The sequence below is a fragment of the Arabidopsis thaliana genome, chromosome 3 (genome assembly GCF_000001735.4).
Source record: "Arabidopsis thaliana chromosome 3, partial sequence".
NCBI lineage: Eukaryota > Viridiplantae > Streptophyta > Magnoliopsida > Brassicales > Brassicaceae > Arabidopsis > Arabidopsis thaliana.
This window is the reverse complement of record NC_003074.8, coordinates 21,031,045-21,057,632: the sequence shown is the minus strand read 5'-3', so window position 1 is coordinate 21,057,632 and position 26,588 is coordinate 21,031,045. Positions and strand designations below refer to the sequence as shown.

Here is a 26,588-nt window from a genome sequence, read left to right as displayed (position 1 = left end):
GACATCTATACCAATTCAGTTAAAAAAAACATCACCAAAATTCACATATACTACGCGTAAATAGTTATGTTAATTGAAAATTCCAAAACCTAGTAGTACTTTAATATATTTTTCTTATCTTTAAATTAATGAATTTGACATCTATTTATTTTCGTTCCTTATGCAAGTACACATAAATAAATTGATGAATTTGACATCTTCGTGAATATCTCAATCGAAATGAGTGCGAGCTATGTAAGTTATCTTTTTATGCAAGTACACATATAGTATATGTTGAAACAGTACTACTTGTAGTTAACTAAATTGTTATCAATAATTTCCATAAAATTATTGGATTGTTGATAAGAAGAGTCCTCCTTATTACGAGAGCCGTGATTATTACGCCCACAAAGATTAATATATCTACGACGGTGTAAATGTAATATGTATAAATAATATTTTCGTGACAATATATGGGAAGAAGCTGATTGCGTGAAGAAAGCTATATTGATTGGATTGGTTGATTAAGAATATAAGATACATATGTGTGTATATATTAGTATACTGGTTAGAAATTAAATTCATAAAGAGTTATTGTTTTACGATAATATAATAAAGACTAAAGCGAAGAAGATGGACCCATAAAAAACATGACCAATCTTTTACATAACTCTCTTCATTAGTCGTTTGATTTTAGTGGTCAATTATTGGAGACATCGAAATTTGGATGACGTCGGCATTGTTCCTTCAACATGCTTGATTAAGGTTTACTACTTTACGATCCTTTATATACCAAAAAAAAAACCAATTAATAGTTTGATAACAACCACAAAACCGTAAATATTAATTCCACTCATTTTCTTCTTTCTTTTTCAAATATGTTAGTACATATTAACACTTGAAACGAATAACCGTTACAAAAAGGAAAATTAAATTTTTATTAACAGTTGAAAAGAATAGTTATTATAGAACTGTATTTTTATTGATTTTATCAAAAAAAAAAAAAGAACGAAGAAGATAATTGTAAAACTTAAAAGAATAACGAGTCAGCACATAATACTTAATTTGGCTAGTCTTCATATTAGTTGTACAACACTTGTAAAGTCCCGATCATTGACAATTAGCAATTATGAAAAGCTGCGAAACACATCAATATCAGCGGTTGAATATTTAACTAAAATTTTATATATTTGAAAAAATTCCATTAAGCACTATATTCTATATATTCCATACAGCAGATCGATGAATGAGACGATTTACGTTGGTTCAAGAGGTCCAAAATTAGTGTATTGCTAATGCGTCCACGAACTTTGAAACTCTTTTTTTGTTTTTTTTTTTTTTATTAAGCTTTAAGCTATTCCAGATGTTCTAGTCAAACTAATTAGTGTATTGGATAAACCTACAAAATATTTAGCTTTACAAAGATCAAATTAAAGGAGGAAAGTCTTTCTGATTGTCATAAGAAAAATGCAGGATGATCTAATTTAAAAATTTTGGATCCTGACAAAAAAAAAAAAAGAATCTAGTGGGAGGAACAAAGTCAAGAGACGCCAGCGATAACGTCATCTTTTTAAACCATGTAATCATGACAGTATCATGACGATACCGCGTCATTTTTGTTTTTTATGATTCTTATTATTAATACAAGTGATAAAAAAGAAGTAAAAAGTAAAAGTAAAAAAGAAAAGGGAGATGGCACGTGAGAATGTTGTTGACTTGAAGAAGCGGTCGTGTATTATGCATAGCGCCTAAATGTTTCTTCGTCATTCCCAATACTCTGCCCACTCTTGTCGCCCAAGCTTCCCTCTCCACTCTTTTAGTCTTTTTCCTTCCTCAAAAAGATTCCATTCTTCGTATTTTCTTTGCAGAAACTGAAATTATTTACAAGTTTTATGTCTCCTTAGTCCTTATAGGCCGTCTGGATAGTATACAATAAGACCACTTGATTCGAGCATATTTCAAATATCTGGGCCTAATTAAAACTCGGCCCAATCAGGATTAGGACTCTATTACAGAAACTGAATCAGCTTCTTGGTTTTGTCTCAAGGTTGGGATTGAATCTAGAAAAAGATCGTTATATCTCATGAAATCTCAAGACATGAATGTACAAATGGTGTGAAGAGTTTTACATTACACTAAATTTTACAGTCTTTGGTTATGACGTATGATTCAGATTCCAAATCAATCTCAAAAACCTTGACATGGCATAGATCTCCTCCTGCATCATCTGCAAATCTAATCTTCTTTTTCTTATGAACAATGTTCTCAGTAGCTGGAGAATCTTCTCTGACCATACTCTGTAAAGGAAGGGAATGAAGAAGAGTTGGAGATTGAAGGAAGACAAATATCTCTTAGTCGTGTTTGTGAATGTTAAGAGTGTTAAACATACCATGAGTTTGCAAAACCGATTACAGTCACGTTCAATGATCGAAAGCCATTTCTTGCAACTCTCTTCAGTTTTTTCTGCATTTCCAATCACAGTTTTCACCTGAAAAGAGAAAGAAAGCCAACATTTAGAAATTGACAAACCAAATTTCAATTGCTGATAATAGACAAAAGTACCTCATCTAAGTTACAGTCAGACATGTTGGAGGTGTTGCTTTCAGCTTGCAGACATCTCTTTGTGATTTGTCTCATCGATTTCAGCTCTTTTGTGAGCCTAGCTGCAACATTTTGGAAATCACGCATTTGCCCTTGCGAGAAGGCAATAGCTTTCTGTGAGCATCCTTGTATAGAAGTGCCTCCAGTGCTAAAAGGCTGTGCTTTTGCTGCTTGAGTATTTCGACGTGGAAACTTGTGTGTCGCTCTTTGATACTTCATTTGCCGCGTATTATTAGTTGCTTTTTGAATGGCTTGCTTTGAGCTTGGAATGATTTCCACTCGGTCAATGTTATCCAGCCCTTGAGCCTTAAGGATCCTATGTGAGTTTTGGCTACTGAAGTAGAGTTTCCCTCTTGATTCTGGATTACAGTTTGTAACATGGATGAGCATCTAAAAGTTTTACAGTGCAAAGCATATAAATAAGACTTCAGTTTTCTTTTTTCATTGACTTACTTTTACTCCTTTTCTCAGGTGAATCAGGGTGCTCCATTGCCTTGCGAAGTTTTTCTTGAGAGGTGGGAGATAAAGCCTGAAAACCAAAATGTATCTACTAAGGAAACTGAATTAAGAATAGAATGCGGTTAGAAAAAATTATACAGAGGACAAACCTTTCTCCCAGAGAGTAGATTTTCTGGTTGGTGGTGTGGTTGTTGTTGCTGGATACTGTCAGTCTCTGCAACTTTTTGAACCTCATCAGGTTCCTTATACAGTTGTGATAGTTTGTGGTCTCCTGCTTCATCTTCATGTTTGGAGTATAAAGATTGTTGTAATCTTTCTGTCAAATGATCTTCTTCTTTTGAACTTGTGCTGTCTTCAGGAACTGGTTGCAGATTATCCAGTGAATTACAACAGTTGGTCAGCTGGAGAATATCAGTTGCTTCAGGAAAATTATCCTTAGTAATGTCTTCAGTTTCCCACACAATCTCGGAATCTTCTGCACAAAAATTGATGATGGACAAACAACCGGGGTAATCAATAGCAAGTATTTCTGGAGCTTCTATCTTCACAATCTCCAAACCAGTTACACTCATATCTAAGTTAGCCTTTATATCATTGCTTTCCTCATCCTCTTTATCTTCTTCTTCGCACCCAGAGCTTGTGTAAGCAGAAATGAAGTTCTTTACACAACCAATGTTCTCATATTCTGAATGTTGTGGATTAACATCCAATTCCATCTCCTCTCTAGACACACTAGAGTACAAAACAATTTGCTTATTCTGAAAATCAGCATCGCTAAACTCTTCTGATGCATCTTCAAAAGCTTCCTCAATGGCTACCACTCCGGGAAAATTTGGCTCTGCACTGCAGTATGGAACCAGCCTCATGTCACTGGACGAATCAAGCATTATTTCTTCCACCAACACTGTATTTATAGGAGATTCTGACTTTTCACTACAATCCATGGCTTCAGAAACTGAATAGCTATCATCCCAAACTTCAGGCTTGACATGAAAGAGCACCAACGGCAAATCAACCTTTTCCACAGATGGAGGAGAGGAAGTAGAAGTACCACACTTTGCTTTTTTACGCTCCTGCTTCTTCTTCCTTCTCTTGGAGAATTTCGTATCCCAACTGCTAAGAGGCTCCTCAATATCACATCCTTCATCTTGGGTCACATACTCTTTTTTAACTTCAACGTTCGAGAATGTCTCAGTAGTAGTATCTCTGCAGTTTCTAAGTTTCCTTTTCCTTTCTTTGCATTGTTTCTGAATCATCTCCAATGTTGTCATGCTAAAATCTTCAGACTCAGAACCTTGTGTAAAATCAGAACCATTGTCCAAATCCCTGACTACTCTTGGAATTGACTCAACACCTTGACTGTCTTCAAGATTGTATATATCCACCAACTGTCTAAATTTGAGCTTTGGTTTTCTTCTGCCATCCATATTCATCACTATTTTGATAGATCCGTCTTTAATGGTTCGGATATAATGTACATGAGAGTTCAAGTGTGTGCTACTTCTTAACTCCACCATTGTAACTATCAGATAATTACTTGCTAACAACTGATTAAGCTCGTATAATCCCCGCGCTCCTGGATTGAAACAAACAAAGGAATTACCGGTAAGGATACTGCTAAGTGCTAACAACAATAAACCAGAATCCTAAATTTCATTAAGCCAATCAGAGAAACGAACATCAATTAGCTACTAAACACAATTTGAAACCAAAACTCTTTTCTTAGAAAATCAATTGCACAAATCTGACCACGAAAAAGGACATGCAAATTAAAAAATGAAATTCACAATGGGCGGCGAAAACCCTAATTTCGCTACATCAATTTTTTTTGTAGCTGTATCGATTCGAGAATGGTAAAGAGCAGATCTGGGTAAAGTAGATGAATGAATCAAAGAGAAATTGAATCTAGGACATTGAATTTACCTTAAGTCTTAATCAACGCTTAATTGGATAGAGAAGGGAAATGAATGCCGAATCCTGGGCTCCAAACTCTAATTTCTGGATCTAGGGTTCACTAAAGAGACAGAGAGACATTAATTTGAAAACAAGACGAAGAAGAAGACCAAGAGACTGAAAATTGCAGCTCTTTGTAAGAAGGGAGGCGAAACCTTTTCTTTGGTTGTCTTGTCTTCTGAGTTCTGACTAATCTTATGAGCCGTCAAGTCTCGCGGGAAACACATGGCGGGAACTTTGACGTTATTCTTTTTTTCTTACTTAAGCATCTTTTCGTAAATGGGTCTTTAAACTTAAAGCCCAATAATCATTAATGGGCTTATATATATAAAATGGTTAGGGGTAAATGTGTAAAAATCCACTTAGCAAAGACTTGAGGTTGATGATATACCACCCACATAGCGGCGCATTATAGATAAGGAGGGGAAAATCAGCTTTTTGGAGAAGAAACCAAAGAAAACATTCGAAACCCTAAAATCTCCATTAGAATTCGAAAATGACAAAGAAGAGAAAGCTCGAAGGAGAAGAATCTAACGAAGCTGAAGAACCGTCGCAGAAGCTGAAGCAGACGCCGGAGGAGGAGCAGCAGCTTGTAATTAAAAATCAGGATAATCAAGGAGACGTTGAAGAAGTTGAATACGAGGAAGTAGAGGAAGAGCAAGAAGAAGAAGTAGAAGATGATGACGATGAAGATGATGGTGATGAGAATGAGGATCAGACGGATGGGAATCGTATAGAGGCGGCGGCGACGTCTGGATCTGGCAATCAAGAAGATGATGACGATGAACCAATTCAGGATCTGTTGGAACCATTTTCAAAGGAGCAAGTTTTGAGTCTTCTTAAGGAAGCAGCGGAGAAGCATGTTGATGTAGCCAATCGAATTAGGGAAGTAGCTGATGAGGACCCTGTTCATCGGAAGATCTTTGTGCACGGTCTTGGTTGGGATACGAAAACAGAGACGCTTATTGAAGCTTTTAAGCAGTACGGAGAGATCGAAGATTGCAAGGCTGTGTTTGATAAGATCTCAGGGAAATCTAAAGGTTATGGCTTTATTCTGTACAAGTCTCGTTCAGGTGCTCGCAACGCACTCAAGCAGCCTCAGAAGAAGATTGGTAGTCGTATGACGGCATGCCAATTGGCTTCTAAAGGACCTGTCTTTGGTGGAGCTCCTATCGCTGCTGCAGCTGTTTCAGCGCCTGCTCAGCATTCGAACTCGGAGCATACTCAGAAAAAGATTTATGTTAGTAATGTCGGAGCAGAGCTTGATCCACAGAAGTTGCTGATGTTTTTCTCAAAGTTTGGAGAAATTGAAGAAGGTCCTTTGGGTCTTGATAAGTATACTGGGAGACCTAAAGGTTTCTGTCTCTTTGTTTATAAGTCGTCTGAAAGCGCCAAGAGGGCTTTGGAGGAGCCACACAAGACTTTTGAAGGCCATATCTTGCATTGCCAGAAAGCTATCGATGGTCCCAAACCGGGCAAGCAGCAGCAGCATCACCATAACCCACACGCCTATAACAATCCTCGTTACCAAAGGAATGATAACAATGGTTATGGTCCGCCTGGAGGTCATGGACATCTCATGGCTGGTAACCCAGCTGGGATGGGTGGTCCAACGGCACAGGTGATAAACCCGGCCATTGGACAGGCCTTGACAGCTTTATTGGCATCTCAGGGAGCTGGTTTGGCTTTTAATCCGGCAATTGGACAGGCTTTGTTGGGTTCCTTGGGGACAGCTGCTGGTGTAAACCCAGGGAATGGAGTTGGAATGCCAACTGGTTACGGTACTCAAGCTATGGCACCGGGGACAATGCCTGGGTACGGTACACAACCTGGGTTGCAAGGCGGTTATCAGACTCCGCAACCTGGTCAAGGCGGTACAAGTAGAGGGCAACATGGTGTCGGGCCATACGGTACTCCTTACATGGGTCACTAAATGTATCATGTATCCATCCACTCAGGTAGAGCAATGAATTTCCCTTGTTTAATTGTTGAAATGTCTTTCCTCAGTATATATTAACTTACTGATGTCTGAAGACAAGAAGTTTCTGTGTATATCCACATGGTTTTTGTTTGCATTGGAGTTTTGGGGGATTTTGCAACGGTTGTTAAAGCATGTTACTTCTCTTATTTTCTTAAATTCATTGTGCAGATATCAGAAATCAGTGTTTTAATATTGGCCTGGTGATTCTTCTCAAGTTTATAAGGAGCTGATGCTAAATGAAGTCTTTATGAAATGTTACTCTTTGGTCACTCCTAAGGCCAAACTCATAAAAAACCTTTTAAGGAGTTTTAGTTTTCATCTACTTGTTTTTCCCAAACTCTCTTTATGAAATTCCTAAAAAAAACTTTGTACTACTATTTTCAGTGTTTATGTCTCTATTTTTTCAGTTTTCTGAATATCCCCCTTAGACTTTCATTTGTAAAACTAAAAAAGCGCAACTACGCTCCATGTGGGTCTTTGCTTATCGAACTCTAGTTTTTCCTAAATAGTTTTTATTGACTTCTCTGTTTTACGATTTCATGTGTTTTTCTGCCTGCAGTGTATTTTGTACCAAGTTATCTTGATTAACCTGGCTTTATGTACTATCCTGATTTTATGTTTGTTCAATTATTCCTCTTGCAGGTAATTGACTGCGGTTGAACAGCCAGATTATGTACCCCTAACTGTCAATGAAATTTCTTTAGCACACATATACTAATCTGAATGCAATTGGTTCTGAAATGATCAAAACTTGGAATTTTAAAATGCAGCAGAGCTCTCTCACTTGTGTTTTTGGATTTTCTATGACAAGTTTCAAAAGTTTTTACAATGACTATTTCAAATTAGAACTTTGTTTCCAAACTTATTTGTCATAAAATTACTAAGTTGCAGCCAACTTGGAACAGTCAAACTTGGTGGGAAGTGGTGCAAGCTTCTCAACGACACAGCTGAAGAATGATCTTTCTGAGGCAATTTCTCAATATTTGAAAAGTGGAAGCTATCGAATAGAGTTTCTCGACAACAGGCAGTTAAGTCTTTGGATCTCCACAACATGCTTGCAACTAAAAGGTAAGTTCAAAGTGTTGAGTATCTTCTTTGGCTATATACAACGTGCTTCCAATTGAAGGGTAAGTAATCAAAAGTGTTAAAAGTATATCTCTCAGTGCGAATCTCTTGCCTATATATGTTCTTGTTTATTGGTCCTAGTCCCTCTTTGAAGTGATAAAAGTTGGTTTTGGTCTAGAGAGCATGTACCTTCAGGTCCTTGTGCACAAGGTTCAGGGATTATTAGAAAAGTCACAAGAGTACGAGGTGATATATTATTTCCCTTAATGTTTCAGAGGAGTTTATAAAGGCGTGAATGCATAAAGTTTTTTTGGTGATGATTGCTTTGATGGTGAAATCTCTTTTTGGAAAAGTGCAGCTTTGAATATTATTTATGATGATGATACATAGTAGAAGGGTTCATTGATGATGAAGAAGAGAAGCAGAATATGAAGCTGAAGTGGAATTGGGGGAAGTAAGTAGTAGAGTTTTGTGTATTTGATCTCAAGTCAACAATCTCTCAATTGTTATGTCAAGTTTCGAAAAGGGAAAAAGGTCCTTCATTGATGAAGAGAATCCAAGATGCAATATTCTTCAAAGCCACATTCAATGTTCATAAAACCCAATCTGAGATTGGATAATAGAAAGTATAATTAAAGGTTTGAGATTTCAATATTGCAAAAAAATACATGTAAATTATTGCCTAAAAATGGTTTAACATGATTGCAGATTAATTTATAGTAATCACTTACCATTTAAAGAGAAACTCATAGGCATGAGGATTAGTGTTGAGAGCCAAAGAACATAAACATGTATATGTATAACCTTTTCTGATTAAAGTTTGATAATCAATCTACCTAAATTCCCATTGAAGCTAAATGAATGAAGGGTCTCCGAGCACATGTAGTGTTTATTGATTCCACCTTCATTTAAGTTAATCACTAATCATTAAGTGTTTAAACAAACCTCTGTTTCTTATTTTGATCGAAAGTTTGAGAAACCATTTTTGGGCAACTAAAAAAAGAAGAAACGCATTGAAAATTCCACAGGAGGCTTGAGAGGGGGGCATTGCCACAGTATCGAGTGTCACTTTCTCAATCAAAAGGTTTTCTCTCTCTTCTCTTTTTTCCTCTCCTGCGCGAAAACAAAACGAAGAGAGAGAGAGAGACTCAGACACACACAGACACAGAGTTTAGGTTTGCTTTGTAAATCTGTCTCTGCACTTATCATAGTTTCGTTTCTCTTTTGAGAAAGAAAAACCCAAACTTGCCATGTTTTAGATCTGGTCCTTTTTAAGCTCCAAAAGATTGTTGCTTTTTCTCTTGCTTAAGTTTTTGATTTATTCTTCTTCTTCGAAAAGTCTGTACCTCGCAAGAGTTTGATTGTCCTTGTGTTGCGATTTCCATGTTTAGTATCTGCATTTGATAGCCTTCGATGCTGCATGCAATTCCCAAGACTCTTTCTGATTGCTACAACGCCGTGATTTCTCTCTGCCATTTCCTTCGATTTGATTTCTGGGTTCTCTTCTTCTCGTCTCTCTTCTGCATGTTTCGCCACTCTACCTTAGAAAAAAGGTTACTTTCGCCTCCGATTTAGGCTCGATTTGATGAATTCGTCGTCGTGTGGCTATTTATCAAATTGAGCATTAGGGTTTCTGATTTGTGGGTTCAGAATTGTTTTTATCTATCTGTCTTGTTGTTTTTTGTCCGCTACAAAAGCCTATGGATTCTCAGAGGGGTATTGTTGAACAAGCTAAATCTCAGTCCTTGAATAGGCAAAGCTCTCTTTACAGCTTAACACTTGATGAGGTTCAAAATCACTTGGGGAGTTCTGGTAAAGCTCTGGGAAGCATGAACCTTGATGAGCTTTTGAAGAGTGTCTGTTCTGTTGAAGCTAATCAGCCATCGTCTATGGCTGTCAATGGTGGAGCAGCTGCTCAGGAGGGTCTTTCTCGCCAGGGGAGTTTGACTTTGCCTCGGGATCTCAGCAAAAAGACTGTTGATGAGGTTTGGAAAGACATTCAGCAGAATAAGAATGGAGGTAGTGCTCATGAGAGGAGGGATAAGCAGCCTACACTTGGGGAAATGACGCTTGAAGACCTGTTGTTGAAAGCAGGAGTGGTCACTGAGACTATCCCTGGTTCGAACCATGATGGTCCTGTTGGTGGTGGTAGTGCTGGTTCAGGTGCTGGTTTAGGGCAAAACATTACTCAAGTTGGCCCATGGATTCAATATCATCAGCTCCCATCAATGCCACAGCCTCAAGCATTTATGCCCTATCCGGTTTCAGATATGCAAGCAATGGTGTCTCAGTCTTCTTTGATGGGTGGTTTGTCAGATACACAAACTCCTGGAAGGAAGAGGGTAGCTTCAGGAGAAGTTGTAGAGAAGACTGTAGAGAGGAGGCAGAAGAGAATGATAAAGAACAGAGAGTCTGCTGCTCGTTCCCGAGCTAGGAAACAGGTGAGAAACAACTAATTTGTTGTTGTTATTCTTCTTGTCAAGTCATGCTCGTTTTTGTTTTAACATTGGATATTGATGAGCAGGCTTACACTCATGAGCTAGAGATCAAAGTTTCACGGTTAGAAGAAGAAAACGAAAGACTCAGGAAGCAAAAGGTAATGCATTGTAGGTTTTTCTCCCTTTTTACAACACATGCATTGATTAAATTTGTGATTACTAGAAACTTGTAAGAGCTGATCGTTGATTAGTTCTGGATTCATATTAAAGGGAATGATAGATGATAGAAGATGTAGTGAAGTATAGAATAGGGCACACGCATAGTAGACAATATATGATAGAAAATATAACCACGAACAAGAGACAGGAGGAATAGGTTTAGACCAAACGTCTTAGGAGACATAGTTTTCCTTTACCCGGAACAAGTTGGTCTTGCTGGTTTCTAGTCTTCATGGACTTTCTGTTCTTCAATTTTGTCTGCGTTTATGTGTGGCCAAAGCTAATCCTTACATTACTTTGCAGGAGGTGGAAAAAATCCTCCCAAGTGTACCACCGCCTGATCCCAAGCGGCAGCTCCGACGGACAAGCTCGGCTCCTTTCTGATCTCTAAACTCTTTTTGTCTTTTTCTTTTTTTCTCTTCTGTGTCGGTTCACTTATAAAAAAGAGAGGAAAACAGCTTTGTTTCTTTGTACATTCCGTAGACTTTCTTGACTTGGAGCAATTCTGTTAACTTTAAAATATTCTCGAGTTATTGTAGTAGCAGACTAGCAGCAGTAATGGTTTTCATGAGTCCGATTGAAATTCAGAGATTGAACAGAAGGAACTTGTGTTTATTATTCTTATAGCATTTGATTGCAAAGTGTAAAGAGTTATAGACAAAGTCTAAATGGATCACACTGAAAGGAAAATTGTTTAACTCTGCAAAGCCTTCTTCTTGTAGGCCACTTTTGTTCTTAAATGTAAACTTTTAACTCAAATTCATCTCAAGAATTTGTTTGCTATATGTTCTGCAATAGCCAAGCTTGAAGTTAAACCAGGTGATTCGATGCCAAAGAGATTAACAAGACCAGGAACTCCATGAGTCTCCTCTCCCTGCATCAGGAACACACAAGACTCTTGAGGATAACAAATGGTTTCATAACAAAACCGAAGATTCCACAGGACCTAATGCTGTGAGTGTAGTCTGATGCATTTTGATAAACAAAAGCTTACCTGTATGACAAAATCTGCAGGAGACTGTTTTGGCCCGGAAAGCTTAGGACGGATGCCTGAATAACCCGGTTCCAATGATCCATCTTTGAGATCCGGATAGTACTTTCTGATCTCTGGGTAGAATTTCTCTGATCGTTGTGGGTTTACACGATAATCAAACCTGAATACAAACAGCATGAAGATCTTGAGTAACTTCAAAATGGACTAAATAGAAAGGATAATTTAAGAACAGATGCAGTATTTACTTGTTGAGGAAGCTTGATGTATCATCTGTGCATTCAATCCATTCTACATCAGGTCCAAACTTAACAAGTCCGTTCAAATCTACAGTGACATGGACACCGAGACCTCCTTCCTCAGGTATAGGATACACAAGTTTATTAAAAGGTGGAGCCTTTATGCCCGATAGTGTAAAGTAGCATCCACGAGCATAGTGAGACGAAGGAACAAATCGATGATCTAAGCCATGTAGTCTCTTTGCTAGAGCTTGAGCACCTAATCCCGCAGAGTTAACAACAAGATTAGGGATAAGCTCAAGCTGTGCTTCTGCCTCACACCGAGATTCAGAAAATCTGGTATCAGCAACATACAAATGCATCTTCTTTTCTTCAACACGACCGTTTAAAACCACCGTGTTGTACGAGAAAGTTGCGTGGTTGTTCTGTGCTTCTCCCTGTAGTCTCAAGTTGTTGTTATCCCTGTAAACCATGAAATCAAAACTCTTTTCCTAAAGACAGAACAATGAAGACCCTATATAGAGAGCTGGGGAAAAGTTTATTATATATACCACTAAAGATAGCATGAAGGAATGTGTATCAAGAATGCCAGATTCAGGAGATAGCAAAGCTTTAACACAACGAAGCTGTGGCTCCATTCTCATAGCTTCAAAACCTTCCAACATCCTTAGACCCGAGACTCTATTCTGAGTTCCAAGATGCATCAATAGATCTAGTTTCGGTATCTCAGAGGATCCCGTAGCAACGATAAGCTTACCAATCTTCTTATGAGGGATTTCATATTCAGAGCAGTATTTATACAGCAATTCCCTCCCTCTTACACAAAACTTGGCCTGCTCAAAATCCAAACAAAACTCACTATTGAACTTACCAAAACACACATCTGATTCGATCCTCAAGAGAAAGATTGTACCTTTAGAGAGTTTGGTGGATAATAGATTCCGGCGTGGACGACTTCACTGTTGCGGGAACTCGTCACGGTGCCGAACGATGATGCGGCGTCGAGGATCAGAACTTCTCTGCCGCGGAGACTGAGCTCACGCGCCACCGCTAAACCTACGACTCCGGCACCGATCACTACGGTGTCAACTCTCTCTTTAGCTATCGTTTCAGCTCCACCGCTTATTCCTCTCACAATTGTTTTACTTGCGTCAACGACGTTTATCAAGTTCCAAGTTGGTTTTAGATTCCTCGTTGACAATCTCATCCATTTTCTACCCAGACAAGGTAGCATCTTCTTAGTCTGCAGCAAAATGCCTTCAGCACCACATAAATGGGTTTTATTCTCAACTCTCTAACATTATTACATTACAGGCTTTGTTTGCATTTGCAGCCCAAGCTTCGAGAGGCCGAATCAAGCTAAACGCCGCCGTTTCAGGTTTATGCTTCATCTTTCCTCATTTCATACTTTGTCCTTCACCAAGCTGATCCCTTTTCATTTCTCTGGCTTCTTTACTACTGTTTTCAGTCGTAATTGGTTTCGAATTTTGATTCCTTCATCTGTAGACAGTTGTAAGGATCGATTTTTGGCTTGATTTTTTGACTAATGGGCTTGGAGGAACTTAGTAATCTGGGGAAAATTAGAGTTTTCTTGAGTTGTCGTCTACAAGGTATTCGTGGGAATGCCTAATCGTGGTATCTGCTGAGTCAAGTTTCATATTTCTTGTTCTTTCTCCGTCTATGAGTTTATCATTACTTCTGCGAGTTTATTAGTGGAATTCCGATAACTTGTTTCACATTGGTTCTTCTCTCAAGAAAGTTGCTATTTGATGTTACATTGGATTGTGAAATTGATTTGCTGAATACTTTTTGGTCTAGGAAGTAGCTGCATCTGGGTCGGAAGACCAACATTTATTCTAGCTGTTTCATGGGATTTGCCATCACGGTGACATTACCTAATTGTGGAAGTAAGTTCTTGCCTAAAAGGAGTTTCAGAGACAAAGGTGCTTTGTCTCTTGCCATTTGTTCCCTCTGTCATTTCCTTCATCCTGCACAGCCTCTGTTGGTCAGACATCAAAGGCAAGTTTCTAACATTTTCAAGCATCAATGTGTGGCTTGAAAGTTAGAGTTCCTGGTGTGGCTTTTTATATAATGATCTGCTGGAAATTCAATGGTTGAGGATTTTGGCAAAACCTGAAATATCTCTTGCAGATCTCTGTATATTGTCTATAAAGGCAGAGACCATACTAACCAGTAAAATCCATGCTTACATATATATACAAAGCAATGATATATAAATCATGTTTTTTTTGTGCTTTATCGGACTTAATATGGAGTAAGTGAAATCCTTAGACCTCCAAGTTTGCTTAGACTTCTCGATTGTTGTGAGATGTGCTACTGTCTTAAAGAAGGTCTTATGTTGAATCCATTGTCGAGTGTCCAAGTTTAAGTGGGTCTTTTGCAATTTTTCAGGAGGATGTCATGGACAACTATCAAAAGCTCGGTTGGTGGGGACAGATTCGATCCAGCATCTGGTTCTTCAAGTAATAATAGCTCCAGAGGTCTACGGCTAATCAAAGCCATACAAGTTCTCAGAAGTAAGCTTCTGGTGAAAATTCAGGAGATAAAGAAAGATCTCCCCAAGAAACTGTTCTTTCTCTTGGTGGGATTCTACTCTGCAACTGCTTTCTCTACATTCATAGGACAAACAGGAGACTGGGATGTTCTATCTGCTGGATTGGCTGTGCTTGTAGTTGAATGCATTGGAGCTTTAATGTACAGAGCTTCTATTCCATTAATCAACAAGATGCGGAGCACGATCACCATGTTTAACTATTGGAAGACTGGACTCGCCCTGGGACTGTTCCTAGACTCATTCAAGTATGAAGTTTATGAAAGAAAGTTTATCAGTTTTTGTCTTTACGCTCTTGTGATGGTTCCAGTTAATGAAAAGTGTGAAAACCCTTTTGACTGGACACAGGTTTTAGCTTGGACCTCGGAAAAGGCAGCGTAACCTGGCTCAAGAATGGAGAGTGGTCAGCAAATTTTTGAAAAGCTGTGTCCCCTTTATGCCTGAAACCAATACATGAGGGTTGTGAAGACTTTAACGTTCGATGAAGACAAATCTTATGTTTCAGCGTTTCAAATCACAAGGTAGAAGACATAGACCAAACCTTCGAACCTACCAAAGGCCAGTCACCAGCAAACAATACTCGAGACTTGTCTTTAATACCTTGTATATGATTCTCAGTCGAAGCATCATTGAACTGCAGATCGATAATTATAAAAACGTTGATCCCTGAAACATCTTCCACTTTTCAGACTTTTGAAGTAATTTCGAAAATTTCCACCTTTCTTCTTTAGGAGGATCCAGCTTTTTTTTTTAACACACACTCATCAAATTCCAGTTTTCCTCTGTGCGCACAGATCAGATCACTGATCTTCAAGTATCACCAGCTCACAATTTCTTATGGTCTTTCCTAGTGCTGCAATTGATCTCAAAAGAGCACACAGAGGCAGAAGCAAGATAGTTTCAAACCATGACGACGTTGTCAAAATCTCCGACAAGAACCAGATGGCTAAGCCCATGACATATATTGAACCAGATGTCTAATGTCTCTTATTGATATGTTCGCGTTTGCTTATAGATGCGTAAAGAGTCTATTTTTCTAAACGTCCCACATCGACAAGTTAGAGAGCATTGGTCATAAGATGTGTAATATATAAAGAAAGCTGAGCCCATTGTCCAATTCATACCTTTCTCGGCCTTTTGGCTAAGATCAAGTGTAGTATCTGTTCTTATCAGTTTAATATCTGATATGTGGGCCATCGGCCCACACGATATTAACTCTATTTTTTAAGGGAGAAAGCCCACTAAGATAGCTTGCTATCTGGGCTTTCAAGAGTCGCCCATGCGTTGCACTACTGCAAGGGCTGGCTCAACCCGCCAGCTAACCAGTCAAATTTTGTCTCTCTAATTAATCAAACTCTATAAAACAAAATTAATTAATTAACACCAAATCAAAATGAACAGAGGAAGATAAAGAAAGTTGGAAAATGGCAAACCCTAGAAGAGTAGTGATCGAGAACCAGAGATTGTCACCTTTAATCAACCTACTGAAGAAGCCTCAAGCGATTCCTCTGCTTCTCTCGTTGTTCCTCTTGCTCACATGGATCTCCCTCAGGTTACAACACTCTTCACAATCACACGTCTCTTCGTCCTCTTCACATCCGAAATCGACGGTAAATAGTCATCCCGATTTGAAAGTTTACGACGACGACGATAAGGCTAATTTGGTCCGGTTCGGTTTGGCGTCGCTTTCTCCTGCTCGGAAAGACGACCGTGGTTGGTTGCTTGATCCCGTTATCCTTGCTCGTGATTCTGAGCTCAAAGGTTCTGATCAATTCTTACGAATGTTAATTAGGAAGTTGATAAACAGCAATTCGTATAGGGTTCTTGAGTATATTGAAACTGAGAAAATCTGTAGCTTAAATTATCATTTTCATTTTCTTCCTGAGATTAATAATGTATTGAGGTTAAAATAATTTTGGAAGCATGTATCGAGAAAAGTATCTATGTCTTTAGTCACTCTAGGAATGATAATCTTTGGAGTGACTGCCTAACCTTGAAGGAGACTATTGTGTAATCCTAAGTTTCTCTTTTCTCGGTACTGGAGATTCACATTTCATGTTTTCACTTGTTTGAAGGTGGAGCCGCATCGTGTGTTTCCATTCATGTTGGTGAAATACGGCCTGGTGGATTGAGGGGAAACCATAGACACCATACCTGTAATGAGACGTTTGTCATATGGGGAGCCAAGACAAAATTCAGGGTAAGTCTCATCATCCATCTCATTGATTGAAACATAATGGAAGAGTTATAGTCTGTTGAACACCTCTAACAGAAAGGAATTTCTGTTTTTGCTTATCTAAGTATCCAATGCTTCATTGAATGGTATGTGATAACTCTTGGTAAAGAAGGTGGAAAGGAGAGTTCAGAGTTTTTCCTAATGCTATGCCAACTTAACTAAACCTGTGTGACATGATGTGTGTAAGTAGAGGTTTGAACAGCTGCAGGAGCAGGCTTATCTTTGGTTGGTTTGAGGGTTTGGGAGTGTTTAAGGTGTCTAGACAAACTCTAGATTTCAGTTCCTTTGATGTGGTTTTCTGATTTTTTGTCTTAGATTCTGCGTTGGGACTCTTTTTATTGAGATAAAGGTGAAAATCACTTCTGAATCTATCATAAAGATGTTCTTGACTATTGGACTAATATCATCAGTCATTTACTCACGGATCACTGAACCACTAATCACTGTCTAAGAATGAAAAATCGAGTTTCTTCCATTAAGATGTTTAGTAATGTGACTAAGTGGGCTTATCTTACTTGTTTGAACCTTTTTCCTGTGATGATTGTGCCCTGGTTTTCCATTTCTTTACTGCTCTCGGGTCAAGATGAACCAAAATCATCAATCAAACATTGTTTATGGACAAACCTATATGAATGCAGCTGGAAAACCACGAAGTCGATAAAGGTTACGCCGAAGTGTTAATTGGAGAGGATGAGGTAGCTGTAGCTGTTAGTCAGAGTGGCACGGCTCATGCTCTAGTAAATGTAGATCCTGTGCGTTCTACTTTCTTCATAGGCTGCCAAGACCATATGCAGAACAACAGCTCAACTAGCGACTACAAAGTATGGAATGATCTATAAACCAAAGTGGGTTAGTTTAGTTTCTCTTGTTCATTCAAATTTTCATTGGCTTTTCTTTCTTTCGAGCCCTTATTTGTATAGAGTAGGCTTTGTTTTGACTGGTCAGTCATATTGTTACTGAGATTATAAACCTGAAACTTCCAATGTTGTGTTCATTGATATGATGGTAAGATTAGTCTGATCAGTGAGAATCAATTCGTATGTAGAGTTTGTTGTTTCTTCACAGCTGAATGTGCAATGCATGTCTTTCTAAAAAAATCTTATTGCAATTTGCCAACTCAGCACTGTAATCAATCAATTACGAAGTCTTATTATTTATGATCAAAATGTTTTATGTATTTTAAAAACTTCAATCACAATTATATTTGACAGATGGAAATATATCTCTACATGTAAAATTTGTGAGCAGTGTTAGTTTTTCTGCTTACCGAAAATTGTTAAATTAAAGCATAAATTGTTTTCTTCAAACGTGTAAATGATTTATGGTCTCAAAACAGAGTGCCATTAATGATGCAATTACAATTACTCGTACAAAAAATATCTAATTCTTATAGGATTGATAAAAAAAGCTCTAAAAGTTTTCTCTGTCCAGCATGCACAAGGTCATGAATCTTAAAGAACACTCTTAATAATGCCCTTTTGTTTCTCATAGAGCCTTGTGCTAAACTCCTAAATGCCTAGTATTTGATTAGGGTTCTTAATTTTGTTAATGGAATCCCCATCATGTTGTATTCGAAGGTCTAGTTGAAGTTTATCTAGAGTTGAGTGATAATTTACTTTGTAAGCCAGTAAGCACTAATTAAACTTCAAAATAGGAAACAAAACATGAAAGACACTATAATGTCTAGCCAAAAAATGACATTATAATGTCTATAGCTAATAAGTAAAGTGTCAATGCTTTGGAATTTGCCATGTGCAAATGGACCAACCTTAAAGTAAAAAAAAAAACGTAAAACAAAAGTGAAAAGGAGAATAAAATAAAAATAAAGCATGGAGACCTAAATCACAAAAAGGGTATAATATTATAATTTTACCGTTGAAATGAATAATTTCTTTTGACTAAATGGGAATTTAAGGTTTTAGATAGAGAGAAAAAGAAAGAGGTGAGAAAAACAAAAACAGATAGGAGGAATATGAAGAAGAGTAAACGAGAGAACTTGCTTTCTCCTTCATCTTCATGGCGGGAAAACCATAATCCTCCACGGAGAAACTCAAACTCCTCCGCCGTCTCCTCCGGCTGCCTCCCCGGGTTCTTCAACCTCTTCCTCTCCACCTTCAACCGCCGCAAATCCATCACCTTGGGATCTAAAAAGCGAGAACAAAGAACCGTCGTTTACGCTTCTCCTCCGCAAGATTCATCAAACGGACAAGGCGGAGGAATCGTTGCGCCACCGCTTCCGCACAATGAAGGAGAGGGAGATGCGGCGAGAGTTAGTCTAGTCGGAGCACTAGAGAAATGTGATCGGGACTTAGAGGAGCTAAGAAGAACCATCGACGTCATCAAAACCACTTACATTCTTCACAAGAGACTTGAGGTTTCTCCGCCGACCACACGTGAGAATTTTAAATTCTCCGGCACCGGTACGTTTCTCCGTTTTTGTCAGTGTTTTGGTCATCTTATACGTTTAATACAAACATGTCGAAATCATCTTTTTTTTTTTTCACTTATAAAAACTTCTCTTATTTATTGATAACTTAACAAAAATCAAGAAAGAAAAATTCATATTAAAATGTGGGAGAATTGATGTGGTCCGTAATTTGTAGCACATTATCAGGGAATTTTGTATTTTAATCTTTTGTTGTTCAAAATAAATAAATTAAAGTAGTAAACTTAAGTGAACATTGTGTCAACTAAAGTAGCAATAAAGAGTGAAGATAGAATGGGAAGGCCAAAGAGTTGTCTCTTTAATTTGGTGGTGTTGAAATCATGAGTATGTCCAATAGTGGAAGACAGGCTCATCATTTTGGTATATACAAATAAAAGTATATTGATAAAGACATCTTATTGCTCTAACAATTTCATGCATGCATAAACTGTGTTATTTGATTTTGATGTCACATCTAATTGCTCTAACAATTGGATCATTATATAGTTGTTGTCATATTGAGGATAGTGTTCAAAATTATATAAAGACAATATAGTATGGACCCCAATTAAGTTTCGGTGGGGCTAATTATGTAATGAGGTTTAGTCTAATCTGATAGGATCAAATTAAAGTGGAGAAGAGAGTAAAGAAAGTGTGAGGAGAAAGAGGCATGTTAGACAAATGATGAAGGAAGAAACAGCTTTTAGGGGCCTTTATTCCTTTAGTCATGAAGCCCACTTTAACTTTTCCCATCATTTGGACCCCCACCCATTCTTTGATTTATTCCTGATTCTGACCCACATACTGTTTTATGGTACCAAATCAAGAACACCACTTTTAAAGAAAAATGATTCTACAAGCACTTCATGTATGCCTGAGTCTTATTATTCGCTAGTAATAGTTTATATATATTTGTGTGACAACGTACTAATTTATATACTAAACACACAAGTTGTCTGATAAATTATTTTCGTCTTATTTAACAAACAACCAACAGTACTGGCAGGAGATGTCGTCGTGGGGACGCACACGCAGAAGAACACGAAGACGACACAACACGAACCAGACACAGACACGATGTTGTCGATGATGAACCATCACGAATATTGCTGCAAAGACAACAAACCCTACAAAGTCAACAATATAAATCTAATCACTAGACCCGATCATTACTCCATTCATGACGTCATTTCCAAGAGATCAACGTCAACGACGACGACAGAGTCATGTGGCACGTTGCCCCTTGTGGTGCGGAGGGTAAGACGGAGCTTGATGGAGAGCGTGAACCAAGTTTGTGATGACGTGGCATCTGGTCAACGAAGAGAGGTCGCTAAAATCGGTTTGGCTCTTCATGATCACATCTGTCGCGACTTGATCGCAGAGACCGTTCGAGAGCTCTCCTTCTCTGACTACGACGACGACGAGTTTTATCAATCGCCGGTGGATTCTTCTGTTTGTTACGGCGGAGGAGGTAAAGGCCAACACATCCGACGTGGCAGCAGCAACTCTCTCCCATTCGACGCGTGTCGAAGAAGATTAGTGTTTTGATGCGATTGATATCTTTAGGTTCGTTGTGACGGTTATGGAAGTCATAGTTGCGACAATTTTCACCTATGACACTTGTTGTTTAAATTATTTTATAATTTTCTTAGCTTATTCAGAATTTAAGACATATCTTTCAATAGAGTGCAATTGGTTGTTTAGGGTTTAATGAATGATACACTATTTGCATTCAATATAAAAACTTTCCCTATTTGATGAATTCATGTATATACTAGTACTACATAGATTTCCTTAAATAAATGAATGATTAACAAAATCAGAAACAATATATTCATCTAGATACAGATATTAATGTTTTTTTTAATAACTCATCCTATATTTTAAAACTCGATCGTTTTCTCTTTATATATACCTTTCTTAAGTTACCTTATATACATAATTTAATCATAGAATTTATTAAGAAATTGATTAGACGTATCAATTATATCTTGAAGTGATTTTGATTGTTTGAAAACGAAATCTAATCTAATTAATTTGCAGGTGATATTGTACTTAAGTTAACAATAAAAGAAACTAATTATTTGTTTTCAATGGTGAGGAGGACTACTTAAATTCAAAAGCGAAGCCAATCATAAACAGACATCTGTACTGAGAGAGATCTCGAGGACCCAGCGAGAATGCTGACGTGACAGTCAAGTCAACGCTCCGCGTACAGACCGCGTGAACGTGTGATCCGTTTAATTGTCCACTCTGGCGTTTTATAAGAGAAAAGAAATCATTGATGATAGCATTAACGCAATTACAGTCATAATCCGAGGTTATAACAGAGATTTTTCCAAACCCGGTACGGGTTAAAAAAAAAAGCTTTTAAAGTCCCGGGTCGGAGCAAAAGTCGTTAATAGCTTCGTACCCGATAAATACGGTTGCTCTCTCGTTTTTTCCAGCAGAGACACTTTTTCTAATTTTCTCTTCTTCTTCTTCTTTCTCGTTTTGAGAGAAAACAAAAAAATTCTGAATCTACAGGTTTCACGAAAAGGAGAAGAAAAAAACAATGGCGGATCAGCTCACCGACGATCAGATCTCTGAGTTTAAGGAAGCTTTCAGCTTATTCGACAAGGATGGTGATGGTACGTTGTTGTTTTTTTCTCTCTCCCTCTCGCAATTTCAAATGTTTTTGAATACATAGGATTTTGCTACTGTTGGATCTTGGTGTCTAGCCATAACTGATTTGATTTCTGTTCTTCTTGTTGATTCAATTGATCTGTGTCGATGTAGATAATTAACGGATCTGTAATTCGTGATCTCTAGACTCGTTCCTTGTTTTTCAATTTTTGTTCGTTTGTTTCCTGGATTGGATTTGAATCGAAATTTGGATGATTGATGACTTGGAGATTTGCCAATTTGTTATCGATTTGGATTTAATTTTCCATCTGAATTATTTTATCTCACTTTAGATTTGAGAAGTTAATGACTAGAAACTGTTAATTGAGAAGTTTGGGATCTAGCTAAAATGCTTCTCTACAGAGAAACCTGCTTTGAGTTTCGTAATTGAAGATATTTGATTGAATTAGATTTACAGAGAAGTGAATGATGAACAAATTCTTGATTTGCTTGTAGGTTGCATTACCACCAAGGAGCTGGGTACTGTGATGCGTTCCCTTGGACAAAACCCAACCGAAGCAGAGCTTCAAGACATGATCAACGAAGTGGATGCTGATGGTAACGGTACCATTGATTTCCCAGAGTTCTTGAACCTTATGGCTCGTAAGATGAAGGACACCGACTCTGAGGAAGAGCTCAAGGAAGCATTCCGGGTTTTCGACAAGGACCAGAACGGTTTCATCTCAGCAGCTGAGCTCCGCCATGTGATGACAAACCTTGGTGAGAAGCTTACTGATGAAGAAGTTGATGAGATGATCAAGGAAGCTGATGTTGATGGTGATGGTCAGATTAACTACGAAGAGTTTGTTAAGGTCATGATGGCTAAGTGATGCTGTTTTAGAACCAAACAATGGCTCTATAAACTTGGTTTGCATCTCTTACATATAAATTCTTATGTTATGTTCTATAATTTTTATTCATGGGACTCGAGGTATGTTTTCTGCTTGTTTAAGACGCGAATGTTTTATCCCTTTTATGCTCTATTTTGCGTCTGAACATTTTCAAAAGTCTTGTTTTTTTGTTGTCTTGCTCCTGTAATTTGTAACCTTGGTCTAGTTCGCGGTTTTTTATTAATGGTGTCTCTCTAGTAAAGCATTGTATCATGGTTTTGTGAAATGCAAATTAGGTCCTATCAATGACTAAAAAGGTCAAAACGTGGTGTGGTGTGTATCATTAAAAAAATAGAAACCGACATAAAAGTTTCCAATTCGTGGTCGTTTAAGAAAAAGGAAAACGGCATAAAGTTTCCTATTCGTGGTTGAATTGGGATCATTCAATTGATGTGAATATAGGTAAAATACCTTTGTGTTTCTTTGTTCACGTTCGTTTCATACTTCCCCTAAATTTGTCTCATCATGGATAACAAGAAGCAGAGATATTCCAGGAGCATCCGTGACGATCGTGATGAGAGAGATAGGACTAAGCATCATCATGAGAGGTCTCACGAAGGAAGTAAGAGGAAAGATAGATCAGAGGAAGAGAATGGGGCGGCTAGGACGACAAACAAGAGTTCTAGGTTTGAAGATGTAGCTAGGTTTGAGAAAAGGCCGTATACTTGTTCTATTGCATCGGACACTACTTCTAGTCAAATCCTTGAAGCTGTTAAACGATTTCAGGAGCTGGCAATAGATACGGCTGTTGCACATAAACAGACCAAGGGCTTTTTTCTGCGTGTAGATGTACTTGGAAGAGAAATAGATGAGTATGGGCATGTGATTAATCTTAGTACATTGATGGTTAACAACAACAAACACAAGAAAGATGTTTTTCAGAATATTCTTAAACCTCCCCAACCTTTTAAATTGACAAAGAAGGAAGAGAAGAAACTGCAAACTCTAAGGCGTGTGGCAAAAGAAAAGGAGAAACAGAAGATGATTAGACAAGCGTTGTTTGAACCACAAAAATCAAAGGTGAAATTGAGCAACCTAATGAAGGTTCTTGCGTCTGAATTAGCAACCCAAGACTTCTTCTTATGAAGAGTTTCCTTCTTCTCATTTAACAGATTAACTATGAAGAGTTTGTTAAGGTCATGATGGCTAAGTGATGCTGTTTTGGAACCAAACAATGGCTCTAAACTTGGTTTGCATCTCTTACATATAAATTCTTGTGTTATGTTCTAATTTTTTTTTTGTGTGGGACTCGAGGTATGTTTTCTGGTTGTTTAAGAAACGAATGTTATATCCCTTTATGATCTATTTTGCGTCTGAATATTTTCAAAAGCCTTGTTATTTCTGTTGTCTTGCTCTTGTAATTTGTAACTTGGTCTAGTTCGTGGTTTTCTATTAAAGGTCTCTAGTGTCATTGTTTTTTTAAATGCAAATTAGGTCCTATCAATGGCAGTCAGTTTACGTTAAATTGATTTCCTAACGGGGCTCATTGAATAGCTTCAAATGATCAACGAAACAGAAGGCCAATAAAAACCTAAACACAAGAGAATGTGAAACACCTCAGTAGAAATTTTAATGAAACATTGAATTTAGTGAAGCATCAAATCATAAGATGTCCGCGAGTTTCTTCCAAATATTAGCAATCATTTAACAATTTGCTTTGTTTCTTATAATTTCATTCAAAAGAACTTCACATGACTTTGAACCTCTTGGCATCGAAGCTAAGTCCTCTTCAATCTGTTGCTTCGCTTCCACTTCACATGGATATGTCTTATAGAAGATTTTTGCCGTTTTCAAACAAAGCGCATGGTTCAGGAGATAACTCACCAGATCCTTATCTCCGTATCTCCCTGTGTACCCTTTCCACTCTAGAGCTTCAAGACTGGACAACAAACATTCGGGAACCAAACTTGGCGGTTCCCAACGACCCAACGGGGTTAGTAAGTAAACCTGCGATCACGAGAAAAAATGGTAAAACTGCTATTAATAATAAGATCATTGAGGTCGAATATTAAACACTAGTATAAATTACAATGGTAAAGGAAAAAAGGGAGAAAACTGAATACATGTTCAAGCTTGAGGACCACCAATTTAGTGAAACATAGGAGCAAATCTACAAGCATTTCCACAGATCTTTCACTACATATGCTCAGCTCCAGATGCACGATTCGACTGAAGGTACTTGCATCCTAGAAAAAAAAGAAAAAAAAAACACGATATTTCATTTATGTGATGGTTCCAACAAGATATAACACGAGAAAGAAACGACATGGAATGAAAAAAGTTACCTCTAATTTTGATGGAACTCCGAGCCTAACCCGTACAATATACCGGTAACGGCTTGCATATGCCAACTCTTGAATGCTGAAGTACTTGAAAGAAGGTGCGATAATCGCAAGCTTTCGAGTGTAGTTTTTCATCAAACTAAAAATATGCTTGGAATCTGCATCGACTCTTGTGATAATCGACAATCTTTGTAAGTAAGGCATGTCGATATCCAAATTCAACAAAACATCACTGGTTTTTTCTTCCAGTGTTAGGTCGGAGAGAACAGGGCAATTGGATAAAAGCCGACAAAAGGAATCATTGTTAAAGTCCTCCATGCGGGCAACATGGAGAGTTTTGAGGAGTGGGAGACATACCGCGGAAGAAGAAGAAATGCTTATCACATCCTTCAAGCCTTCGAGTTTCAAGGCCATAAGTGTTTTACACCAAGAAACGTCGTACTCAGCAAAAAAGAAACGAGATTCTCTTATGACCATTAGGTCAGTAATAAAATTGCAATTGGATAAAAGCATTTGAAGGGATCCAAAGTCGAATAAACTCGAGTGGTCAATGTGCAGAGTTTTTAGGGATGGGAGAGAGACCGTTGTAAGAGGAGCTTCCACATCGATCACTATACCTTTGAGTTTCAAGACAACAAGTGTTTTGCAGGTAAACAATTCAGGAGGTAATACGGTATGGACAATACAAGCATCTATCTCTAGCTCACGGAGGTGGCAATGATGATGATGAAGCGCGGTTCTAATCCATGGTCCAATGTCTTTATTCCACAGGGTCACACTTAATTCGACATGAAGGCTTTCTAGAACATGAGATTGGTGTGAGAACAGAGACTTGTCGAGAAATCGTTCAAATCTAGTGTGATCCCGAACATCGTACTTGAGTATAGGCACCCTTGTCCAAAGAGATTTCCATTTTTTTGACAAAAGACTTGTCACTACAACATGTTTAGTAGAAACGAATGACAAAATCTTCAAGATCAAATCGTCGGGCAACTCGTTGATACATGAACAAACCTTCTTTGTCATTGTCTCTGTTTAGGTCGAAAAAACATTAGACTATGTTTAAAACCCTAATTACAAATAACTTGTTTAGGTCAAAACTCTTTATTGCTTATCAAGTTTCTCCAATAACTAATAAATATAATTTCCAACTAATACTTACGAGATTTCGTGCGAGGTAGATTCTGAAGATCTGGAGTCTGGAGTCTGGAGTCTGGACGAAGAGGATTCACCGGAGTTATGAGATCTCACAAACCCTTCGACTTCCCCACAAAGAAGAAGATAACCAGTTAGTATGAACTTAAACCGATCTGATTAATGTTCTGGTTCAATTTCTTGGTTCAATCATATCCCTCGGTGTGTTTATATGGGCCAAGTAGAAAACAGAGTCTTAAAGCCAATTAATTTCCTTCTTTTCAATAGAAAAGGATAAAAAATCCATTACATAAAAATGCAAATGAGAAATATCAAAATTGTGCTTTCAATAAATCCCCTTTTAAAGAAGAAGAAACATAGAAGTTGTTGATGTGTTGTGTAGATATACTAACAAATTTTTTATTAAAGTTTGATATGATATTATTTGGTAAAAGATATA

General features: G+C 37.8%; 10 protein-coding genes, 2 long non-coding RNA genes and 2 other non-coding genes across 36 annotated transcripts; 10 read left to right on the top strand and 4 right to left on the bottom strand.

Annotated features, from left to right (window-relative positions):
• Window positions 1–1,513: 1,513 nt before the first annotated feature.
• AT3G08755 lies at window positions 1,514–1,792 on the bottom strand. Its single transcript, NR_141480.1, has one exon. It is a non-coding gene; the product is annotated as an other RNA (long non-coding RNA).
• AT3G08745 lies at window positions 1,514–1,901 on the top strand. Its single transcript, NR_141479.1, has one exon. It is a non-coding gene; the product is annotated as an other RNA (long non-coding RNA).
• A 10-nt stretch (window positions 1,902–1,911) lies between these two features.
• Window positions 1,912–5,199, bottom strand: AT3G56870 (uncharacterized protein). Of its 2 annotated transcripts, NM_001339832.1 has the most exons (7): window positions 5,148–5,199; window positions 4,963–5,053; window positions 3,189–4,615; window positions 3,034–3,109; window positions 2,542–2,939; window positions 2,369–2,467; window positions 1,912–2,276 (listed from the first exon to the last, which is right to left on the bottom strand). In NM_001339832.1, exons 3-7 carry the CDS (start codon window positions 4,554–4,556, stop codon window positions 2,115–2,117), a joined length of 2,103 nt encoding a protein of 700 aa, NP_001326253.1. In that variant the 5' UTR covers window positions 4,557–4,615; window positions 4,963–5,053; window positions 5,148–5,199; the 3' UTR covers window positions 1,912–2,114. The 2 variants fall into 2 exon arrangements, with proteins under 2 accessions (NP_001326253.1, NP_191246.2); NM_115546.4 differs by having other exon boundaries at window positions 4,963–5,199.
• U2.4 lies at window positions 4,639–4,832 on the top strand. The gene has a single exon (NR_141478.1). It is a non-coding gene; the product is annotated as an other RNA (small nuclear RNA).
• A 113-nt stretch (window positions 5,200–5,312) lies between the features above and the next one.
• Window positions 5,313–8,906, top strand: UBA2A (UBP1-associated protein 2A). Of its 11 annotated transcripts, none has more exons than NM_001203181.1 (4): window positions 5,347–6,950; window positions 7,879–8,100; window positions 8,217–8,284; window positions 8,397–8,888. In NM_001203181.1, the coding sequence occupies exon 1, from the start codon at window positions 5,489–5,491 to the stop codon at window positions 6,923–6,925; it is 1,437 nt and encodes a 478-aa protein (NP_001190110.1). In that variant the 5' UTR covers window positions 5,347–5,488; the 3' UTR covers window positions 6,926–6,950; window positions 7,879–8,100; window positions 8,217–8,284; window positions 8,397–8,888. The 11 variants fall into 11 exon arrangements, with proteins under 11 accessions (NP_567042.1, NP_001190109.1, NP_001325971.1 ...); NM_001339828.1 differs by having other exon boundaries at window positions 7,142–8,100; window positions 8,397–8,815; NM_001339827.1 differs by having other exon boundaries at window positions 7,142–8,041; window positions 8,397–8,783.
• A 112-nt stretch (window positions 8,907–9,018) lies between these two features.
• AREB3 (ABA-responsive element binding protein 3) lies at window positions 9,019–11,399 on the top strand. Its single transcript, NM_115544.3, has 3 exons — window positions 9,019–10,479; window positions 10,563–10,634; window positions 10,999–11,399. Exons 1-3 carry the CDS (start codon window positions 9,739–9,741, stop codon window positions 11,077–11,079), a joined length of 894 nt encoding a protein of 297 aa, NP_191244.1. The 5' UTR covers window positions 9,019–9,738; the 3' UTR covers window positions 11,080–11,399.
• Window positions 11,287–13,316, bottom strand: AT3G56840 (FAD-dependent oxidoreductase family protein; the record flags this gene model as incomplete). The annotated part of the gene is made up of 6 exons (NM_001339825.1): window positions 11,287–11,569; window positions 11,690–11,849; window positions 11,935–12,362; window positions 12,477–12,758; window positions 12,839–13,168; window positions 13,233–13,316. The coding sequence occupies 6 exons, from the start codon at window positions 13,314–13,316 to the stop codon at window positions 11,456–11,458; spliced, it is 1,398 nt and encodes a 465-aa protein (NP_001319771.1). The 3' UTR covers window positions 11,287–11,455.
• AT3G56830 (YCF20-like protein (DUF565)) lies at window positions 13,130–15,203 on the top strand (the record flags this gene model as incomplete). Of its 8 annotated transcripts, none has more annotated exons than NM_001339823.1 (5): window positions 13,130–13,152; window positions 13,240–13,303; window positions 13,744–13,944; window positions 14,338–14,745; window positions 14,846–14,852. In NM_001339823.1, exons 3-5 carry the CDS (start codon window positions 13,793–13,795, stop codon window positions 14,850–14,852), a joined length of 567 nt encoding a protein of 188 aa, NP_001326685.1. In that variant the 5' UTR covers window positions 13,130–13,152; window positions 13,240–13,303; window positions 13,744–13,792. The 8 variants fall into 8 exon arrangements, with proteins under 8 accessions (NP_001326685.1, NP_001326687.1, NP_001326686.1 ...); NM_001339821.1 differs by having other exon boundaries at window positions 13,240–13,535; NM_001339820.1 differs by having other exon boundaries at window positions 13,240–13,944.
• U2.4 lies at window positions 15,024–15,906 on the top strand. Its single transcript, NR_141695.1, has one exon. It is a non-coding gene; the product is annotated as a U2.4; snRNA (small nuclear RNA).
• AT3G56820 (RmlC-type cupin) lies at window positions 15,873–17,888 on the top strand (the record flags this gene model as incomplete). 3 transcript variants are annotated; one of them, NM_115541.3, is made up of 3 exons in its annotated part: window positions 15,873–16,258; window positions 16,573–16,697; window positions 17,372–17,888. In NM_115541.3, 3 exons carry the CDS (start codon window positions 15,922–15,924, stop codon window positions 17,570–17,572), a joined length of 663 nt encoding a protein of 220 aa, NP_567041.1. In that variant the 3' UTR covers window positions 17,573–17,888. The 3 variants fall into 3 exon arrangements, with proteins under 3 accessions (NP_567041.1, NP_001327891.1, NP_001327890.1); NM_001339818.1 differs by having other exon boundaries at window positions 15,922–16,210; window positions 17,372–17,843; NM_001339817.1 differs by having other exon boundaries at window positions 15,922–16,258; window positions 16,573–17,869.
• A 670-nt stretch (window positions 17,889–18,558) lies between these two features.
• On the top strand, window positions 18,559–20,922 carry AT3G56810 (uncharacterized protein). The gene is made up of 2 exons (NM_115540.3): window positions 18,559–19,153; window positions 20,156–20,922. Exons 1-2 carry the CDS (start codon window positions 18,706–18,708, stop codon window positions 20,704–20,706), a joined length of 999 nt encoding a protein of 332 aa, NP_191240.1. The 5' UTR covers window positions 18,559–18,705; the 3' UTR covers window positions 20,707–20,922.
• A 544-nt stretch (window positions 20,923–21,466) lies between these two features.
• On the top strand, window positions 21,467–23,099 carry CAM3 (calmodulin 3). The gene is made up of 2 exons (NM_115539.5): window positions 21,467–21,788; window positions 22,279–23,099. Exons 1-2 carry the CDS (start codon window positions 21,713–21,715, stop codon window positions 22,650–22,652), a joined length of 450 nt encoding a protein of 149 aa, NP_191239.1. The 5' UTR covers window positions 21,467–21,712; the 3' UTR covers window positions 22,653–23,099.
• Window positions 23,100–23,177: 78 nt separating this feature from the next.
• On the top strand, window positions 23,178–23,856 carry AT3G56790 (RNA splicing factor-like protein; the record flags this gene model as incomplete). Its single annotated transcript, NM_115538.2, has 1 exon — window positions 23,178–23,856. One exon carries the CDS (start codon window positions 23,178–23,180, stop codon window positions 23,796–23,798), a length of 621 nt encoding a protein of 206 aa, NP_191238.1. The 3' UTR covers window positions 23,799–23,856.
• Window positions 23,857–24,229: 373 nt separating this feature from the next.
• Window positions 24,230–26,330, bottom strand: AT3G56780 (FBD, F-box and Leucine Rich Repeat domains containing protein; the record flags this gene model as incomplete). Of its 3 annotated transcripts, none has more annotated exons than NM_001339815.1 (4): window positions 24,230–24,659; window positions 24,776–24,898; window positions 24,998–26,025; window positions 26,157–26,330. In NM_001339815.1, the coding sequence occupies 3 exons, from the start codon at window positions 26,018–26,020 to the stop codon at window positions 24,357–24,359; spliced, it is 1,449 nt and encodes a 482-aa protein (NP_001326425.1). The 3 variants fall into 3 exon arrangements, with proteins under 3 accessions (NP_001326425.1, NP_191237.1, NP_001326424.1); NM_115537.1 differs by lacking the exon at window positions 26,157–26,330 and having other exon boundaries at window positions 24,431–24,457; window positions 24,537–24,659; window positions 24,998–26,020; NM_001339816.1 differs by lacking the exon at window positions 24,230–24,659 and having other exon boundaries at window positions 24,702–24,898; window positions 26,157–26,304.
• Window positions 26,331–26,588: the final 258 nt, after the last annotated feature.

Coding starts and splice junctions, on each gene's coding strand:
- AT3G56870 (NM_115546.4), bottom strand. CDS start 4,556: ATGGTGGAGTTAAGAAGTAGCACACACTTGAACTCTCATGTACATTAT. Junction 2,468..2,541: donor CTGACTGTAACTTAGATGAG/GTACTTTTGTCT, acceptor TTCTCTTTTCAG/GTGAAAACTGTGATTGGAAA. Junction 2,277..2,368: donor ATCGGTTTTGCAAACTCATG/GTATGTTTAACA, acceptor CTTCCTTTACAG/AGTATGGTCAGAGAAGATTC.
- UBA2A (NM_115545.4), top strand. CDS start 5,489: ATGACAAAGAAGAGAAAGCTCGAAGGAGAAGAATCTAACGAAGCTGAA.
- AREB3 (NM_115544.3), top strand. CDS start 9,739: ATGGATTCTCAGAGGGGTATTGTTGAACAAGCTAAATCTCAGTCCTTG. Junction 10,480..10,562: donor GTTCCCGAGCTAGGAAACAG/GTGAGAAACAAC, acceptor ATTGATGAGCAG/GCTTACACTCATGAGCTAGA. Junction 10,635..10,998: donor AAAGACTCAGGAAGCAAAAG/GTAATGCATTGT, acceptor ATTACTTTGCAG/GAGGTGGAAAAAATCCTCCC.
- AT3G56810 (NM_115540.3), top strand. CDS start 18,706: ATGAAGAAGAGTAAACGAGAGAACTTGCTTTCTCCTTCATCTTCATGG. Junction 19,154..20,155: donor TTTTAAATTCTCCGGCACCG/GTACGTTTCTCC, acceptor AACAACCAACAG/TACTGGCAGGAGATGTCGTC.
- CAM3 (NM_115539.5), top strand. CDS start 21,713: ATGGCGGATCAGCTCACCGACGATCAGATCTCTGAGTTTAAGGAAGCT. Junction 21,789..22,278: donor ATTCGACAAGGATGGTGATG/GTACGTTGTTGT, acceptor ATTTGCTTGTAG/GTTGCATTACCACCAAGGAG.